This window comes from Balaenoptera musculus, chromosome 9, assembly GCF_009873245.2.
Source record: "Balaenoptera musculus isolate JJ_BM4_2016_0621 chromosome 9, mBalMus1.pri.v3, whole genome shotgun sequence".
NCBI classification, from domain to species: domain Eukaryota; kingdom Metazoa; phylum Chordata; class Mammalia; order Artiodactyla; family Balaenopteridae; genus Balaenoptera; species Balaenoptera musculus.
Window position 1 is genome coordinate 39,946,475 of NC_045793.1, and position 19,960 is coordinate 39,966,434.

Here is a 19,960-nt window from a genome sequence, read left to right on the forward strand (position 1 = left end):
AATTGGTGAGAATAGCACATTCCAAAGTGGTATACTTCCTCTCAAGAATCCAAATGACTTCTAACCATTGTACCTCTTGTTCAATACCAAAAAAGTGAAAATGCAGTAATTTATCTTTCACTTTGGAGGGACTATCCCAGTAACTAGATCCCAGAAACATCAATGAAGTAATTAACCCCTGAAATTTCGTTCGATTTATCTCTCCCACTTCCTGTTAACATGTGTCTCATTAAATCATCTGAGGTAATTCCTGCTTCCTACTCATCAGGTCCAATTTTCATGTCATCAATGTAGCGAAGAAATGTAATCTGTAGGATATCATTCAGACTCACACCCAGTCAGACTAGAGTTTGGTAGAGAACTGGAGAGTTAATTTGGCTCTCAATTACTTTCGACCCTGGTGGGTAAAAGCCGACTTCATGTTTCTTCACTGTTACTGAAAGGGAAAAAAAACAATTGTCCATCAACAGCTGCGGACCAGGTACCCGCGCCCTGACCTTAAGCAGAGGTGCGCTCGGCCTCTCGGCGCTCGCTTGCTCGGGTCTGGCCATGACGGCGACTGGGGCGGGGACTAGGCTCAGGACGCTTGTGGGCCGAGCCTGCAGCGAGGCTTAGAGGGATCTCCGTCCGCCTGGCCGTCTCCCTGCTCGATGCCGGTGCGTCAGTGCGTCCACGTCACGGCTGACGCACTAGCTCGTGCTGTGGGCGGGGCCAAGCTGCACCTGCGCACAGTCGCCTGGCCACGTTGTACCGCCAGGACTCCCTCCGGTGGTCGCCTCCTTTCTCCTCGAGACACTTCCCACGCGACCTCCGCTGGACTCGCCGCCGCCTAGCCCGGAAGACCAACAAACAGGTGTTTGTCAGCTGTAACCCTCAAATCACAGACTGTAACGTTGTGCTACTTGTGAGAAACAGGATCAAGGTAGAAATGGAGGCTTTTGTGGAAAGTTCTAGCGGAGTGGCGGAAGTGAGGATTTGTAACTTATGTACAATATACATTTAAATAAATGGATTGAATTTTTAAAAAACGAAAAAAAAATAATGAAGTTGACACGTGTGGAAATGAGAGCACTGAAGCCGTTATGCAATGGAGGCAGTACTCAGTGAACGCCGACATCGCTTCTCTGGCGGCCCTTCTTTATTCTCAGATAGGAAGTGCACAGTCCTGGGCGGCCTACCCTCCCAGCACTCGCTCCTGGACTTTCTCCGCAGCCCCTGGCAGAATGTTGTCTGTACTCATTCTGAACTCCAGTTATATCAAGTTTCTAGCGCAAGATCAACTGTCAACGTACTATTAGTCATTAAAAAAAAAAAAAAAAAAGAAAGAAAGAAAATGCAGAGCGCCATTAGGCAAAATATATTCTGGACTGCTGTTACTGATATAATCCTGACTGGAGAGAGAGCCAGAATATGGTGTGGTGTGGCCTCAGTGTTCTTCCCAGCAAGGAGTCTCCCTTTGACACGGGAAGCCTGGGGGCTTCAGATGCCCAGCCTGGCTGCAGGGAGCCAAGGCACCAGAGGGAAGCTGGTAAATGTGTCTCAGGTTATCAGCATACGCATGCTTGGAACTCCTCCCTTGTGTCACTTGTTCTACTGCCCTAAATGGCTTCTTGCATCCCTACCTCCCACGGCCTGGAAGAAGAATGCAGAGAAATTCGCCTATACCAGCTGCATACCAGGTACCAGAGACTTTGATAATATGCTCAAATAAACATACTGTTTCTAGAATAGAAGCTGTAATTGGTGTAATCGCCTGATTAAGTTTATGATAGTGAATAGTTATTTGCTGAGATCCAGCTTCTTACTGCTGGTGGCTATCTCTCCAAATTCCCAGTTGTGCTATAGCTATGTTTTACTATTATGGTAGAGGAAAATCTAGGGGATTTCACATTGTCCTGCTTTTTTAAAAATAGATTTATTTATTTATTTTTGGCTGCGTTGGGTCTTCGTTGCTGCCCGCGGGCTTTCTCTAGTTGCAGCGAGTGGGGGCTGCTCTTCACTGTGGTGCGCGGGCTTCTTATTGCGGTGGCCTCTCTTGTTGTGGAGCACAGGCTCTAGGCGCGCGGGCTTCAATAGTTGTGGCACGTGGGCTCAGTAGTTGTGGCTCGTGGGCTCTAGAGCACAGGCTAAGTAGTTGTGGCACACGGGCTTAGTTGCTCCGCGGCATGTGGGATCTTCCCAGACCAGGGCTCGAACCCGTGTCCCCTGCATTGGCAGGCGGATTCTTAACCACTGCGCCACCAGGGAAGCCCTGTCCTGCTTTTATTTCATGAGGTAGAGAGCCAATCTGTGGGTTCTGCCAGTTACTGAGTATATCTATTTAAATCACTTATCCAGGAAATGGGAATATAATCATAATATGGGTCCTTGGGTCCACTGAGGTTGTCATGATCCAGACTTGAATGAAAACACCATATATCAAATTACCACCACATGCCCTCTTTTGACTTGCAAAATATTGTGGTATTTTGGGCCTCCAGGGATAAACACCAATTTTGACCCTGTATTTAATAAATTTTTAAAGGTCTAGGCACTTCACTTTTCCTGTGTATCACTCATCAAAGTAAATGGTGGTAAATACCTTTGAGCAGACTAAGAGATTTATAGTATGTATGTATGGCAGTTATTCAGGGTCAGTCCTAAAGGGAAACTAGCCTCCCCATCAGTCAAAAGCTTTAGATCTGTAAACTAGGTAAGTAGCTATGACTTCAATTGTGGTGACTCAAGTCTGGTTTTTGGCCACAAGACCTATTTTTTGTTTTTTTATCTGTTATATAGATGAAGTAATGGCTTAGTCTGTTCAGGCTGTATACCCATAGATGGGTAGCTTATAAACAACATAAATTTAATTCTCACAGTTCTAGAGGCTGGAAGTGCAGGATCAGGGTGCTAGCATGGCTGGGTTCTTGTGAAGGCCTTCTTCCAATTCATAAAGTTCTCATTGGGTCCTAATATGGTGGAAAGGGCAAGGGAGCTTTCTTGGGCCTCTTTTATAAGTGCATTAATATCATTCATGAGGGTTCCACCCTCCTGATCTAATCACCAAAGCCCCCACCTCCTAATACCACGTTGGACATTAGGATTTCAACATATGAATTTTGGGGAGATATAAACATTCAGACTATAGCAAGTAATATTTAGTAGGCTGCCTATGTATTTTACTTCTAAATATACCATGATCAATTACACATTGGTAAATAAACAAACCCCCCAAAATCCATGTTCAAAACATTCACATCACAACTTCATTCTTGAGGCATATTTCAGTAATTGCCACTTACCTTCTCAGTGGAAGTACTGCCACTTATCCATTAATATTCTGCGAAATCATCTTTTGCTTTGAAGTCAGGATGTTCAAAACCCAAGCTTGCCATTTCTTTCTGCAAACTTTGCAGTGCAGAATTATCCCTTCCTCACTAGTGTTTTTAAATTATAGTTACATGACAGAAACATGCAGCACCCCTTAGTATCTCAAAGCACGTGAATTGACAGACCTTCACAATCAGTCACAGATGATCTTTTAATTAATTGTGAATACCATGGAACATCATGGATTACCAGCATCCTATTCTATTAAAAAAGGGACCCAGCTCTGTTTTCACGGCCAAGGTAAAAATTAATTGTCCTAGAATTTTATTTTGAGGGCTTGCTTTGTAGGACCTCTTTTGATACCATGCATTGTATCATTCAGAGTTCAGACAGGATAACAGAAACCATACTAAGTATCTCAAAAGAGAGAGTTAAATATAGGGAATTGGCTAGCAGGTGTTGCAGCAATTAAAGCATTAAACAGCAAAAAAGGAAAGAAACACAAAGGTAAGAACTGCAGGAGCTGTTGCTACTCCTAGGGTAGGAGGACCAAGCAGAAACAGGTTTGCATTATCAAACCTGAAAGCCCAGAGAAGAGGCCCCACAGTTAAGACTCTAATCTCTTAGAAGGGGACACAACTTGGCTGCTGCTAGTACTTCACCAGGAGCTTGGAGGAGGCAATTTATGGAGCTGGAGTTCAGACTCTGGGGACGGTTGCTGTTTGGATGGATTCTGCTGGTAACCATTGAGAGGGTGCAATGAAGCTCGTTCTGAAAGAGCTGAAAGATACTCGAGACTGGCACCGGTTGCTGAGACAATGCTGCCAGTAACAGTAAGCTCATAGAAAGAAGCAAATCCTTTTCACTTCTCTCACCTTATCGACTCCTTTGAGTACTCCATTTACCCGAATCAAATACAAAGCCAGCTGATAAATAAATGTAGTTTGCCAAGTCCCAGCTCCAGAATCACAGAGAAGACCTGTATATCTACAGGGATTTGTTCCAATATATATTTTCTCACTTTTGGAATCAAGTGTTGATTTTCCAGGTCAGTTAATCTCACTGGAACTTATTTTAAAGTTTTTTTTTCTTTGTAAGCATTTATTCTAAATTATATATCCTTCCCTTTTTACAGGAGTCATATTCACAGTCTACTTTTTTTTGAAGGAAGAGGTCGTATACTCAGATTAAATGTCTGTGTTTATACTTTTTAAATAGAGTATCTCTATCAGCACTTTGCTGTTACTGAACATATCAAAATTTTGCTTGGTGAACACATTGAATGATCAGGTGGCTTTCTCTGGAATCTTGCTATCATCAAATCATTAACTCTCCAGACTTTTCCTGGGTAGCTCTGACTTGGAAATTCTCCCTCTACTGCCTTGAGCTCTTCTCCTTGCTCCTACTGAAATGTCTGTTTGGTTTTATGGTAATCCACTGATAAGATGGTCCTCTAGATCTCCATTATCACCTCTCTGACCAGGTCCTTTGAGTAGGGTCCAGGAATAAATAGTCACATTCTTGAGTGTTACTGACCTCTATGATTTGTTCATTTGTTGCTGTTCTTAAGAATTGGCAAAGACCCATGAAGGTAGAGCTGCAGGGGCACAACCTTCCTTTTCAGCTTACTGCGCAACCCAGGTCATCGTGCCAATCAAAGCCATCTTTAATTTCATTTCCAAATACTTCGTGTCTAGAAGAAATGTCTTTTCCAAGTCTCCAAGTCCCCAGGTTATCTTTTATTTCTTCTTGTGAATTTACTAATTCTATCCTGAACTCATTGTTTTCTTGTAATATCTTGCCATACACAATCAATTAGCAATTAACACATGCTATTAAGTTTATTTAATCATCATGATCATCAGCCTAGAGCTACAAGTTCATTAGCTGTATAGCCTCTTTCAAATTATCAAGTCTTCAGTTTTATTAAATATTTTGCTACTGTGCAGCATAAATCTGTATCTCACTGCTGTCTGGGAATAGTTTTCTCACTACCTTCCACATGATAACTAAGCCAGTGTCATAAATTTAAGCGGTTTTTTTTTTTCTTAGAACAGTATCTCACTTTTGCCATAATGTTTTTATTACTCAGGTTAGTCTAGTCTCTATGATGGTAATTAATGTATCCCCAAATTTCCCTAACAACCTATTTGTTTCTTGTTCTCACAGTCTGTTGTGGGTCCAGTAGCTATTTTCCAAGTAGTAACTCAATGATTCAGACAGTTGCCTTGCAGACATGCTGTTTAGAATATGTAGTTTCTAAGTCAGCGGCAGGGGGAGTTGGGTGTTCACACACTGGCTTGTAAATGCTTTAACATGGACATGTCATTGATGACTTCTGCTTACCACCATTGTCCATAATTAGTCATATTCCCTGGCTTAACTGAAAGGGTGTTGGGAAGTGTGGGGAATCCATGGATATATTGGGGGAGCACATGGGTATATGAGGAGCTGTAAATGCACAGGCTCAAATGAACATTGGTATTCATGATCCTTCTTAAGTGGAACTTAGATAACTCAGGAGAGTTAAGTTCCTAATTGATATAAATTTAGATTGTTTCTAAACTTCTGGTGTTAAAAAATGCTTCTGTGAATATTCTTGCTTCTGTACTCTTACTGATGTATCTCCGGAAGATATATTCTTAGTGATAGAATTTCCAGGATAAAAGGCACTTTAATTTCCTACGGACACTACATGGGATAGATAGTTCTTTGTGCCCTCTATAATGCTGGGTATTTTCAGTCTTTTTATATTTGCTAATCTGGAAGATAAGCAATATTTTATTATTTTTATTTATGTTTATTAAGATGAGTTTAAACATGTTTAATTTGTGGTGTTTCACCCTTTAGATTTCTTTAAGTTTCTGTTTATGTCCTTTACCCCAATTTTTGTTTTTAAATGAGAATCATTGTTATATTTTGCAATTGGCTCATACCATGACCTCCTGATACCATAGTGAAAAAAAATCATGCCTAGCAGCCACAGTTTTTGTTTTTTTTTTTGTTTTTTTTGTTTTTTAAAGGAATTCCTTTATTTATTTATTTATTTATTTTTTTAATTTTTGGCCGTGTTGGGTCTTCGTTTCTGTGCGAGGGCTTTCTCTAGTTGCGGCAAGTGGGGGCCACTCTTAATCGCGGTGCGCGGGCCTCTCACTATCGCGGCCTCTCTGGTTGCGGAGCACAGGCTCCAGACGCGCAGGCTCAGTAGTTGTGGCTCACGGGCCCAGTTGCTCCGCGGCATGTGGGATCTTCCCAGACCAGGGCTCGAACCCGTGTCCCCTGCATTGGCAGGCAGATTCTCAACCACTGTGCCACCAGGGAAGCCCCAGTTTTTGTTTTTTATATCTCTCTTTTATGGGCAGTTGGAGGCACTGGTTCTGAAACTGATCGTCAATAGGATTCTTTCTTTGCTCCTCTCTGCCTGCCTGTCCCAGATGGGTGAGAAAAAATTAACTATCTCTCAGATGGGCCATGGTCCTAAATACTAGTACAGATGCACTAGATTATAGGATAAAATAACCCTGTGCTCCATAAGGTATGCAGGAATGACATGTGGAGTTTTTGGTTGTGTGTTTTTTTTTAAGCTAAATTTCAGATGTTTTTAGGACATATCATCCATTTGTGATATTAGAATAAAACTGTATTATTTCAATTATTGATCTATATCTTTTGATGACAATATTTCATTAATACTGCAGAATTCTTAGGAATCTAAAAATGTATTTAACACAAATGGGGGCTTATTCTGTATTTCAGATTATTTATTAAAGTAGTATCCATATTTAGCTTCTACCTATCAAACATAAAAAATGGACATCTTTGATGTAAGACTCTTTTCTTTAAAAATAAATGTATGTCCTGCTGTAGATAGTTTTTACCTTTTCATGATTCAACTTTATAGTCATCAGATTAGTTTACTGAGAGTGCCTGAAAGGTACACCACACTGTATTGTAAAAGAGGTATTGAAGAGATGACTTGTAATTTAGCAAGTATATTGTATAAGAGTTTTGATAGAGAACTCTGGGAATTTATCTGGTCAATTTCATTAAAAATTATGAGACTTCTCATTCACTGATGAAACAGATATGACAAATAATGGCTGATGTTAGTTGCCAATCACACACACAGATGTCTCCAGCCATCATTCTGTTTCCAAAAGAACCCTCTGTGCCTTCCTAACTCTGCATTTCACTTCACTTTAATATACGTATCTTGCTTTTTTTTCTTTATGATTTTATTATGGTCTCACATGCAATTACTTCCATTATTTGAAAATAATATGGACTTAATTTCTTTGGCAAAGCCAAAGAAGAAATATTGTAGGGTTCAATGTAGCCTCCCCATATGTATTATATTCTGATTGGTATAAAGGTCAATCTAATTCTAATATAAATCCCCTGAGCTGTTGCATTTTAACAATTCAGGTGAGTAGACACAGATTTTCTATGCTTATTTAGGTACTTCAATTTCAAATATTAGCAAGTAGATAGTGTCATCCATCTAATTTTGCTCTATACTTATAAAAAATGCCCACAATACTTCTACAGAATGTTTTTTCTTAAAGCATAGATTTACCTTGTCTATGTATTATGCTTATTTTTGCCAGACTTAATTTTGATGGATTCTTTTGTATGATTGAACACCTATGGTGCTATTTTGTTACATATTTTTAACCAAATATAACAGACAACCAAATTGGACAAGTCTGTATTCAGAGAAAATGATATTTTCTTGTGTACATTGTAAAACACATATTGGTGGCCTGGAGAAATTTGCATCAGTCACCTCGAGAAAAATCACATGATTCCTTTAGTATAGAAGAGGAGGTAGAATGTGTGTGTGTGTGTGTGTGTGTGTGTGTGTGTGTGTGCGCCTGCATGTATGCGTGCAGATGATCTTAATATACTTTCAAGTACTAAGACTGCATAATTCCATTATACTATGTAGGTTTCTAATACTCAAGTCTTGTGTTGGACCAAGTCATCTTCCTGTGGGGCCCATATACTAGTGATCAGCCTTATAAAAGCCTCCATTTAGACATTATGAGTTTTCTTAGAAACAGAGGCCAGAACAACCTCAATAAATTTTGTTCCCTTTATACTTTATCCTCTTTTCTACAAGAGGTGATATCTGCTTAGGAAAGGTACATAGGATGGAGACTTGATATTGGTAATGTTTGCTTAAGCTTAGATTTTTAGGCACAAGACATTTGGTATGCTTCAGACTCCTTAAAATGACATGTGGTTTGAGAAAAAATGTATTATGAACAGAGGGCTAAGAAGAGTGGTTCTGTAGAGATGGTGATTCACCTGCACTGCCTTATCATCCTCCAATGTGAATTACAGTCCATCCACAAGCACAGATACCAGGGCCAGCAGGCAGGTGGAGTCTGACAAGTTCATGAGAGAAATGGCCTCCCTAGTTTTCAGAAGGAGATGGGACTGGGGGCTTAGGGCTTGGTTCTCCTTTAGAACTGACTGAGCGCTGGGATGGTAGTAGAGAGCTCTGAGGCAAGAGTCAAGACTCTGTGGTTATCAGAAAAAAACTGGCCCGTGGAGATCCACTGACCCCTGAGAGGAAGGGCAACACTATCTTTCATGAGTGGTCATGGGAGGAAGACTTTCTAGTCTCTTTGGACCTTAAGGATTTACAGAAGACAGAAACTGATGGCTTTAACCCATCCCTATCCTGGGGCATGCAGACCACAGATTTGCAGTTGAAGAGAGAATAGAACAGAGGTTTCTTCCTCTTTCCACTATAAGAGAGTGACAGTTTACCAGCTCTCAGATTGCCAGTTTACAGAGGCAGAGACTGAGAGGTCAAAGAAGGGGAAAAAGGAAGGAAAGCAGATAATGGAATTTTGTTACTTTTGTCTTCTGAGCCTGCAGATAAGAATGCTGATTACACGCAATGCCTACAGTGTAAAGCATTGCAGCATCTTGACCTCAGGTGCCTAGAACCTTTTGTATACAAAGGAAGAGAGCACCCAGAACAGTTGCCTCTTGTTGAAATAGGAATCGTGAAGGAGACAATAAGAACTTTAACAGAAAATAATTGGACACATAAAGACATAAGATGACATTGAAAGATGACCTTAGATCCTGATATATTTAAGGATGCGAGGATGTGATGTCTGAGATTTGTTATAAAATAGTCCATTTGGGTTAAGAGGTAGTGGGTATGGGTTTCCATGAAGCAAAATTGGCCATGTGCTGGTAGTAGTTAAAGCTAGGTGGTGGGTACGTGGGAGGTGGGAAGGGAAGGTGTGTATGTTATTATAGTATTCTTTCAACTTATGTATAAGTGTGAAAATTTCCTTAATATTTCATTGAGAAATTATCTTAAAGAATAGGATGATCACTACTGAGAACCAGTTTAGTGGCCTGGAAGATCAGATAGAAGAAATAACAAAAATTTCTGAATGGAAATACAAAGACGTTGAAATCAGGAAGGAAAAGATTAGAGACTTGGGAAAGTGTTGGATAATAGAAATTTAGAAGGAGACTAATGAATACATGGAGGAATTATAGTAATTAAAGGAATGACAAAGGAAATTTTCCCTAGTTTGAATAATGGTTTTTAGTTTGTTAATTGAAGGGACTTAATAGGTTCCAGACAGGATTGATATAAAAAGACATATTTAGGTATATCCCAGTGAAGTTTCCGATTCAGAAAATAAAGAGAAAATTCTTATAAGTCTCCCAACAGAAGAAAAAAAGTTACATACAAAGAAAAAAAGTCAAGCTTTCGTTGGACTTCTCATCTTTAATATTGGAAGCTAAAAGCACAGTTTAATAACTTCTGCTGACTAGTGAAAGAAAAGGACTGCAACTCGAGAATCCTACATGTGGATGAGATATAATTCACCTGTCAAGGGGAAAGAAAGATATTAGTTGATACGCAAAGACTCAGAGTATATAAGACCCACACAGTCCATCTGAAGAAAATCCTTGCTAAGAATTCCACCCAAATGATGAATGAATCACAGCAGTGGCCTTAGGAGAATGGAAGACAAGGAGGGGAAGAAACATTAATGAGGCTAAATGACGATTCTGAAAGTAGAGGAGGCATCATGCAAAGCAAACCTAATAAGGGTCTGCAGTGAAAAGTGCTAAACTATCTCACTGTATCCCATGAAACCAAGGATTGGGGATGAGGGAAGAGGAAAAGACAGAAGAGCCAGCAAAGGTCTCTTCTGACATTGGGTTGGAGTGGGTTGGGAGAAGTACTGACACCCCAAGCCTCATCTTGTTGGGTGGGAAAAGCAAATTGGAAATAGAGCTCTGAGTGGGGAAAAACAGTTCTCATCTTTCTTTCATATAAGAGTAGAGACATGTATTCCTTAATGAGTCCTCAGAATAAGAAGATAAACATTGCAGGAAAAACTTCTCCAGAGTAACAAGAGGAAAAGGGGGTTGTGTAATGATTCTATAAAACTAGGCAAAATTTAAAAAAGGAAGAGGAAAAAAACGTAACCAAGGAAATGAATAGAAAACATAAAGTAAGATCAAGAAATAAAATTAAATTTATCATTATACAAAATGTGAATAATCTACATTTTTCTGTTAAAACACATATACTGTGAAAATAGTTAGAAAATGTTCATTAAAGATGAACACACTAGAGTGGTTAAGACTCCACACTACCACTGCAGGGGGTGCAGGTTCGAACTCTGGTCAAGAGAACTAAGATCCTGCAAGCTGTGCAGCATGGCCAAAAAAAATTTAAAAATGAAACATTAGAGATAACTTCAAGATGGCGGAGGAGTAAGACGTGGAGATCACTTTCCTCCCCACAAATATATCAAAAATACATCTACATGTGGAACAGCTCCTACAGAACACCTGCTGAACGCTGGGAGAAGACCTCAGACTTCCCCAAAGGCAAGAAACTCCCCATGCACCTGGGTAGGGCAAAAGAAAAAAGAAAAAACAGAGACAAAAGAATAGGGATGGGACCTGCACCTCTGGGAAGGAGCTGTGAAGGAGGAAAAGCTTCCACACACTAGGAAGCCCCTTCATTGGCGGAGACAGTGGGTGGGCGGGGGGTAAGCTTTGGGGCCACGGAGGAGAGCGCAGCAACAGGGGTGCAGAGGGCAAAGCGGAGAGATTCCCGCACAGAGGATTGTTGCTAACCAGCACTCACCAGCCTGAGAGGCTTGTCTGCTCACCCACCAGGGCAGATGGGGGCTGGGAGCTGAGGCTCAGGCTTCAGAATTCAGATCCCAGGGAGAGGACTGGGGTTGGCTGAGTGAACACAGCCTGAAGGGGACTAGTGCACAAGAGCTAGCCAGGAGGGAGTCCAGGGAAAAGTCTGGAACTGCCTGAGAGGCAAGAGACCAATGTTTCAGGGTGCGTGAGGAGAGGGGATTCAGAGCACCGCCTAAATGAGCTCCAGAGATAGGCACGAGCTGCGGCTATCAGCTCGGACACCAGAGACCGGCATGAAACGCTAAGGCTGCTGTTGCAGCCACCAAGAAACCTGTGTGCGAGCACAGGTCACTATCCACACCTCCCCTCCAAGAAGCCTGTGCAGCCCGCAACTGCCAGGGTCCCGTGATCCAGGGACAACTTCCCTGGGAGGACACACGTCGTACCTCAGGCTGTTGCAACGTCATGATAACCTCTGCCGCCGCAGGCTTGCCCCGCATTCCGTACCCCTCCCTCCCCCTGGCCTAAGTGAGCCAGAGCTCCCTAATCAGCTGCTACTTTACCCCGTCCTGTCAGGGCAGGGAACAGACGCCCTCAGGTGACCCACACGCACAGGTGGGGCCAAATCCAAAGCTGAACCCCAGGAGCTGTGTGAACAAAGAAAAGAAAGGGAAATCTCTCCCAGCATCCTCAGGAGCAGCAGATTAAATCTCCACAATCAAATTGATGTACCCTGCATCTGTGGAATACCTGAATAGACAACGAATCATCCCAAAGTTGTGGCAGAGGACTTTGGGAGCAAATGTAGACTTGGGGTTTGCTTTCTGCATCTAATTTGTTTCTGATTTTATGTTTATCTTAGTTTAGTATTTAGAGCTTATTATCATTGGTAGATTTGATTATTGATTTGGTTGCTCTTTTCCATTTTTTTTTTAAACATATATTTGTATTTCCAAATAAAGTCCTTCAATCAGTTATTTATTTATTTATTTATTTATGGCTGTGTTGGGTCTTCGTTTCTGTGTGAGGGCTTTCTCTAGTTGCAGCAAGCGGGGGCCACTCTTCATCACGGTGCGTGGGCCTTACACTATCGTGGCCTCTGTTGTTGCGGAGAACAGGCTCCAGACGCACAGGCTCGGTAATTGTGGCTCACGGGCCCAGTTGCTCTGTGGCACGTGGGATCTTCCCAGACCAGGGCTTGAACCCGTGTCCCCTGCATTAGCAGGCAGATTCTCAACCACTGCGCCACCAGGGAAGCCCCAAAATATAGCAGATGGAGGAACACTCCCAAACTCATTCTACAAAGCCACCATCTCCCTGATACCAAAACCAGAGAAAGATGTCATAAAGAAAGAAAACTACAGACCAGTATCCTTGATGAACATAGATGCAAAAATCCTCAACAAAATGCTAGCAAACAGAATCCAACAGCACATTAAAAGCATCATACACCATGATCAAATGGGGTTTATCCCAGGAATGCAAGGATTCTTCAATATATGCAAATCAATCAATGTGATACACCATATTAACAAATTGAAGGAGGAAAAGCATATGATCATCTCAATAGATGCAGAAAAAGCTTTTGACAAAATTCAACACCCATTTATGATAAAAATCCTCCAGAAAGTAGGCACAGAGGGAGCTTATCTCAACATGATAAAGGCCATATATGACACACCCACAGCCAACATGGTTCTCAGTGGTGAAAAACTGAAACCATTTCCACTAAGATCAGGAACAAGACAAGGTTGCTCACTCTCACCACTATTATTCAACATAGTTTTGGAAGTTTTAGCTACAGCATCAGAGAAGAAAAAGAAATAAAAGGAATCCAAATCAGAAAAGAAAAAGTAAAACTGTCACTGTTTGCAGATGACATGATACTATACATAGAGAATCCTAAAGATGCTACCAGAAAACTACTAGAGCTAATCAATGAATTTGGTAAAGTAGCAGGATACAAAATTAATGCACAGAAATCTCTTGCATTCCTATACACTAATGATGAAAAATCTGGAAGAGAAATTAAGGAAACACTCCCATTTACCACTGCAACAAACAGAATAAAATACCTAGGAATATACCTACCTAAGGAGACAAAAGCCCTGTATGCAGAAAACTATAAGACACTGATGAAAGAAAGATGATACCAACAGATGGGGAGATATACCATGTTCTTGGATTGGAAGAATCAACATTGTGAAAATGACTATACCACCCAAAGCAATCTGCAGATTCAGTGCAATCCCTATCAAGCTACCAATGACATTGTTCACAGAACAAGAACAAAACATTTCACAATTTGTATGGAAACACAAAAGACCCCAAAGAGCCAACGCAATCTTGAGAAAGAAAAACGGAGCTGGAGGAATCAGACTCCCTGACTTCAGACTATACTACAAAGCTACAGTAATCAAGACAGTATTGTACTGGCACAAAAACAGAAATATAGATCAGTGGAACAGGATAGAAAGCCCAGGAATAAATCCACACACATATGGTCACCTTATCTTTGATAAAGGAGACAAGAATATACAATGGAGAAAAGACAGCCTCTTCAATAAGTGGTTCTGGAAAAACTGGACAGCTACATGTAAAAGAATGAAATTAGAACACTCCCTAACACCATACACAAAAATAAACTCAAAATGGATTAAAGACCTAAATGTAAGGCGAGACACTGTAAAACTCTGAGAGGAAAACATAGGCAGAACACTCTATGACATAAATCACAGCAAGATCCTTTTTGTCACAGCAAGATCCTTTTTGACCCACCTCCTAGAGAAATGGAAATAAAAACAAAAATAAACAAATGGGACCTAATGAAACTTCAAAGCTTTTGCACAGCAAGGGAAAGTATTTGCAAATGAAGCAACTGAAAAAAGATGAATCTCCACAATTTACAAGCGGCTCATTCAGCTCAATATCAAGAAAACAAACAACCCAATCCAAAAATGGGCAGAAGACCTAAATAGACATTTCTCCAAAGAAGATACACAGATTGCCAACAGACACATGAAAGGATGCTCAACATCACTAATCATTAGAGAAATGCAGATGAAAACTGCAATGAGGTATCACCTCACACCAGTCAGAATGGCCATCATGAAAAAATCTACAAACAATAAATGCTGGAGAGGGTGTGGAGAAAAGGGAAGTCTCTTGCACTGCTGTTGGGAAGGTAAATTGATACAGCCACTATGGAGAACAGTATGGAGGTTCCTTAAAAAACTAAAAATAGAACTACCATAGGACCCAGCAATCCCACTACTGGGCATATACCCTGAGAAAACCATAATTCAAAAGAGTCATGTACCACAATCTTCGCTGCAGCTCTGTTTACAATAGCCAGGACATGGAAGCAGCCTAAATATCCATTGACAGATGAATGGATAAAGAAGATGTGGCACATATATACAATGGAATATTACTCAGCCATAAAAAGTGGCTGTGAAAAGTGAAATTGAGTTATTTGTAGTGAGGTGGATGGACCTAGAGACTGTCATACAGAGTGAAGTAAGTCAGAAAAAGAAAAACAAATACCGTATGCTAACACACATATATGGAATCTAAAAGGAAAAAAAGATGGTTGTGAGGAACCTAGGGGCGGGACAGGAATGCAGATGTGGATGTAGAGAGTGGACTTGGGGACGCAGGTAGGGGGAAGGGTAAGTTGGGACGAAGTAAGAGAGTGGCATGGACATATATACACTACCAAATGTAAAATAGATAGCTAGTGGGAAGCAGCCGCATAGCACAGGGAGATCAGCTCGGTGCTTTGTGACCACCTAGAGGGGTGGGATGGGGAGGGTGGGAGGGAGACACGGGAGGGAGGAGATATGGGGATATATGTATATGTATAGCTGATTCACTTTGTTATAGAGCAGAAACTAACACACCATTGTAGAGCAATTATACTCCAATAAAGATATTAAAAAAAAAACCCAAACATATGTATAGTGTAAAAATGTTAGGCCACGTGATTCATCCTTTTATGATTTTGAATATTTCTTTTCCATTTTGAGAAAGAGTTCAGATTAACATACTTGAGTGCATAACATGTATAAATGCTATCCCTAACTATGATCAAGTACTAAGTGATTTTATTTTTTTTCCCCAAACAGATTAAAGACAATTAAAATTAATAGCTTTGCAAACTTGTTAATTGGGTATCAAGCTTGTTTATTATGTCTCTTTTTGCTAAAAGTTGGGCCAAAAGGTGGTTTATCATTTTTCAGTATAAAACCTATACAAATTTTGTTTAATCTTATAAATGTACCTGTACTAAAATGATACCTGGTATACTTCATTTTCCAGAAAGCACCATGTTTTGTCACATAAAAATATACATAGATTCTTGGTAAGATCTGTAAGGAAAAATGCCTGTCATGGGAAATTCAGCCACTGTGGTAGTAACAGCCAGGGGAAATATTTCCAATATTTTTAAATAAGGGCCTTTTGGCACTCTGAAATCACACCCAAGTGGTGACTTTCTATTCTCCTTTCCCCTAGGATATCCTGGATATGTTCCTCAGCAGGAATCTTTCACTATTAAAATAAATTGCTTTCAGCTGTGAATATTCAATTACAAATAATAAGTAACAGAGACGGCATAAAATATCTGTTGCTAGTTAACCAGAATACAAGTCTGGTGTAGTGTCAAACAAAACTAGGTTACAATCAAGACAAAATCATTAATTAAGTATTTGGTAGGATAATCTAAAGAAACACCTGATTGAATTAAAAACAAAAACAAAAAAGGTCTGCGTCAGCTACAGAATTGAATAGGAAAATACAGAAACATTGAGCGGAAAATAGAGAAACATTGAGCAGAAAATCCTGTTGTTACACGGGTTAGGGCTGTATTGTGCAGTAGTAGTAGCAGTAGTAGCAATAGTAGTAGTAGTTCCCTGTGTAGTAAGGGAAACAAACTCTCTAAAGAAGCTTTCACAGAATTAACGTAGAGGTCTCCCTCGTCAGCTGACCAGGTGACACTTCCTGAAGGAATGAAAGACAGATGTGGTATGTTTGCATTGACAGCTGTAGGACCAAGGGATTCATGCGGATTGACAAGGCCTTGGTAAGATGTTGGTAGGGTGTCCTGGTGCAGCACCACAGGCAAAATAAACACACAGCATTACACTCCTTTCAAGAGGGCCACAAGGGCAATGAGTAACCAGGTGCTGAGGCAAACATCTCACAGATGAGAACTGTACCCAATCCAAAATCTACGTACTATATTTGCAGACCGAGAGTGCAGGGGTAATCTGCATTAGGAAACAATTGTTCACTTTAGGTTTCTTTTAATAAAGAATTCCCTAGTATATTTTTTAAGTACCTTCATTGAGGTATAACTAACAAAAAACAAACTGCACACATTTAACACATATCATCTGACAAGGTTTAATATATCTATATATATTTTAAAATAATGAATAAATTCATTATCCCCCAAAAGATTCTTCATGTGCCTTTGGAATTCATCCCACCTACCCCTACCCCTCTCTCTAGGCAAAGTATACTTTTGTTTCTTTCACTATAGATTAGGTTGTATTTTCTCAAATTTTATGTAAGTAAAATCATATAGTAAGTACATTTTTGTCTGTCTTGTTTCTACATAATTATTTTGAGACTCATTCATGCTGCCACATGTGTTAATATTTATTGCTTTTAATTGCTGAATAGTATTCCTCTGTATGGATACATTAGTTTATTTACGCAATCACCTCTTGAAGGAAATTTGAGTTGTTTCCAGTTATGAATTATTATAAATAAAGCTGTTATGACTGTCCATGTACAATTTTATGAATGGATATATGACTTCATATACCACAGACTTTGCAAGCTGCAGACCTAGGAAATGACTTGTATTTAGAATATATGAGGAACTTTCAAAATTCAGTAATATGAAAACAAACAAAAAACACCAATGAAAAATGAGCAAAAATTTTAAACGGACGTTTCACTAAAAAAGATATATGGATGGTAAATAAGCACATGAAAAAAACCCTCAACATCATTAGCCATTCGGGAAATACAAATTAAAAGCACAGTGAGCTGCCTCTACAAACCTATTTGAATAGCTAAAGTTTAAAAAGCCTGGCCATACCAAGTGTTGACAAGGATCTGGAAGAGCTGGAATCCTCATATACAGCTGGTGATAAAGTAAAAAGATACCACCACTTTGGAAAACAGTTTGACACTTTCTTAAAAAGTTAAATATCTAGCTAACATCTGATTCAGCCATCCATTCCTCAACTTACCCACAGTTCATTTAAAATTGTGTTTTTTAAACTTCTGCACTTTGTAATTTACTTGGTTCTCACTTCGCTAGAAATTAAAAGCCATGTAAACACCACTTTTTTCCTGAGAACAACCTTTATAATTTGACATGTTTTCTGCTGAGCTAGTATAATAACTTCGGAAGCTCTTTATTTCACATTGAAACTAAAGTAAAATCAAGAAAGAGAAAGTAATCACTTGTAGAGTTTAAAATACTGTTTAAACTATCTTAGTTTGCCATTATTTCTTTTAGTTTGGTGAGATAAGCATCAGTATGGTGAGAGAAGGGATCTATCGTTATATCTTTAGAGAAAATAAAATTACAGCCTTTCTCCCTTGTCTTAGGAAGTTCTTCAAAGACATAGTCTAATGGACATGGCTGTAAAATGAAGCCTGTCTCTGCTCCCTTCTTTTCAGTAAAAGTAAATGCCATCAAATCAATGCTCAAAGAGGGCACTTGAACACTGCACTTTGGAACAGAATATGTCTTGAAAACTTTTAAGGAGGTCAACAAAACCTAAAGAGCACTGAAGACATGTGTTCATCCAAACCTTTGCTTTTATTCTAATAACCTATTTTAGTTTCTCCTTAAAAAAAGATTGTTGATTAGGGTCAGATATTTAGTTGTACGAAGTGCATCCTCCTGCCCTCACCGTTCATAAACACAAAAGAGAAAATCATGAAGTTAAAGCATTAGCTATGTAGCCACATGTTTTCCTAAAGGTAAAAGAGTCAGTTTGAAAACAAAGGAGATCCTCTACTGACACACAGACTCTAACTAGTTGTGTGTCATTTTTTTAAAATGACCAAGAATGTGCTATGTTGAGTGGTGTGGAACAAGTATTTATTATGCACTTATCATTTCCCAGTCAATTCCAGGAACTAGGTACTGAGTGATGAGTCAAATATTGTTTTGCCTATATGGACCTAACACACTAACCATGGAATATGGAAAATAGTCAGGCAAATAAATCAATAGATATACAATTACGAAACAGTTTGTAGCGATAGTGAACTTCCGGACTCATTTATCCTCTTTCTTTTATCTAGCATCTGAGTACCCTTTCTATGTTTGAAAAAACTGCTGCTGAATGAGTCTTATTGGTAAGTAACTTCCTTATTCAGATGGAACTACCCAGAACTTGAATCTAGGATGTGTGAAGTAGGGCAGATTCATTCCAGGAGCAGAAGATATACTAAAACAGCCTCCAGAGTCCAATACGAGTGGCCTGAATGCCCAGCAGTGAATAGCATTAACACTAAGGCTGGATTGCTTCTGTAGTGTGACCAGGACTGAGGTTGCCTGGCTATTTAGCCTCTTAAGGTTCCTCCCTATTTACTGCGCTTGGATCTCCAGTTTTTTTAATCAATTTTGGAAATTATCCCAAACACATTTTTTCCTTATATTAGCCAGAATCAGTTTCTCATTAGTTGATATGAAATACATTAAACAGAATTCTGTGATAGAGAATAATGAATGGGGATTACTACAGGTTAGGTGGACAGGGAAGGCTCTCTAAGGTGATAACTTCTAAGATGAGACTTGAAGAGAACCTGACAGTCATGTGAAGAATAAGGTTGCCTATAGGATGAATGATATGCCAAGGGTCTAAGATGGGAAAACATTGATTGTGATACAAGAACTTTGTAAGGCTGCTTCTACAATGGGAAAATAATGAGCAAGAAAGAGAGGGACTCTTGCTGAGGAACTTCAATATTTAGAATCTGGATGAGAATAGATAGCACAGGAAACTGAAATTAGTTCAAAGAGGTATAGTAAAACTGGGCGAGCATTGTTTCACATAACCCAAAAGAAAAGCAGGAATGAGGAGAGAGTATTCAACTAGATTCAATCTGCTAAGGAATTCAAGATTACAGAAGAAAGTGTCCATTGAATTTCAAAATAAGGGTAATTGATGATGCTGAAAAGAGCAATTCCAGTGGAAAGTCCATAAGTCTTACTGGAGTGGGTTGTAGTACAAATAAAATTCAGATGTTAAAATGAGTGAACTAGATTTATATGTATCAACTTGAATAAAACTTGAAAAACTAATGCAAAGTGAAGTAAAATATTGAAAAAGGTATATTAAGGTATCATTAATATCAATTTTAAAAAGATAAGACAATACTACCTATTATTTATGAATAAACATATATGTGGTAAATGTTTAAAACCATGAATGGAAGGACACACCCCAAATTCAGAATAACAATT

At 39.5% G+C, this 19,960-nt stretch overlaps 1 protein-coding gene across 1 annotated transcript; it reads left to right on the plus strand.

Annotated features, from left to right (window-relative positions):
- Nucleotides 1-781: 781 nt before the first annotated feature.
- LOC118900447 lies at nucleotides 782-18,870 on the plus strand. The gene is made up of 2 exons (XM_036862799.1): nucleotides 782-1,679; nucleotides 18,796-18,870. Exons 1-2 carry the CDS (start codon nucleotides 1,088-1,090, stop codon nucleotides 18,819-18,821), a joined length of 618 nt encoding a protein of 205 aa, XP_036718694.1. The 5' UTR covers nucleotides 782-1,087; the 3' UTR covers nucleotides 18,822-18,870.
- Nucleotides 18,871-19,960: the final 1,090 nt, after the last annotated feature.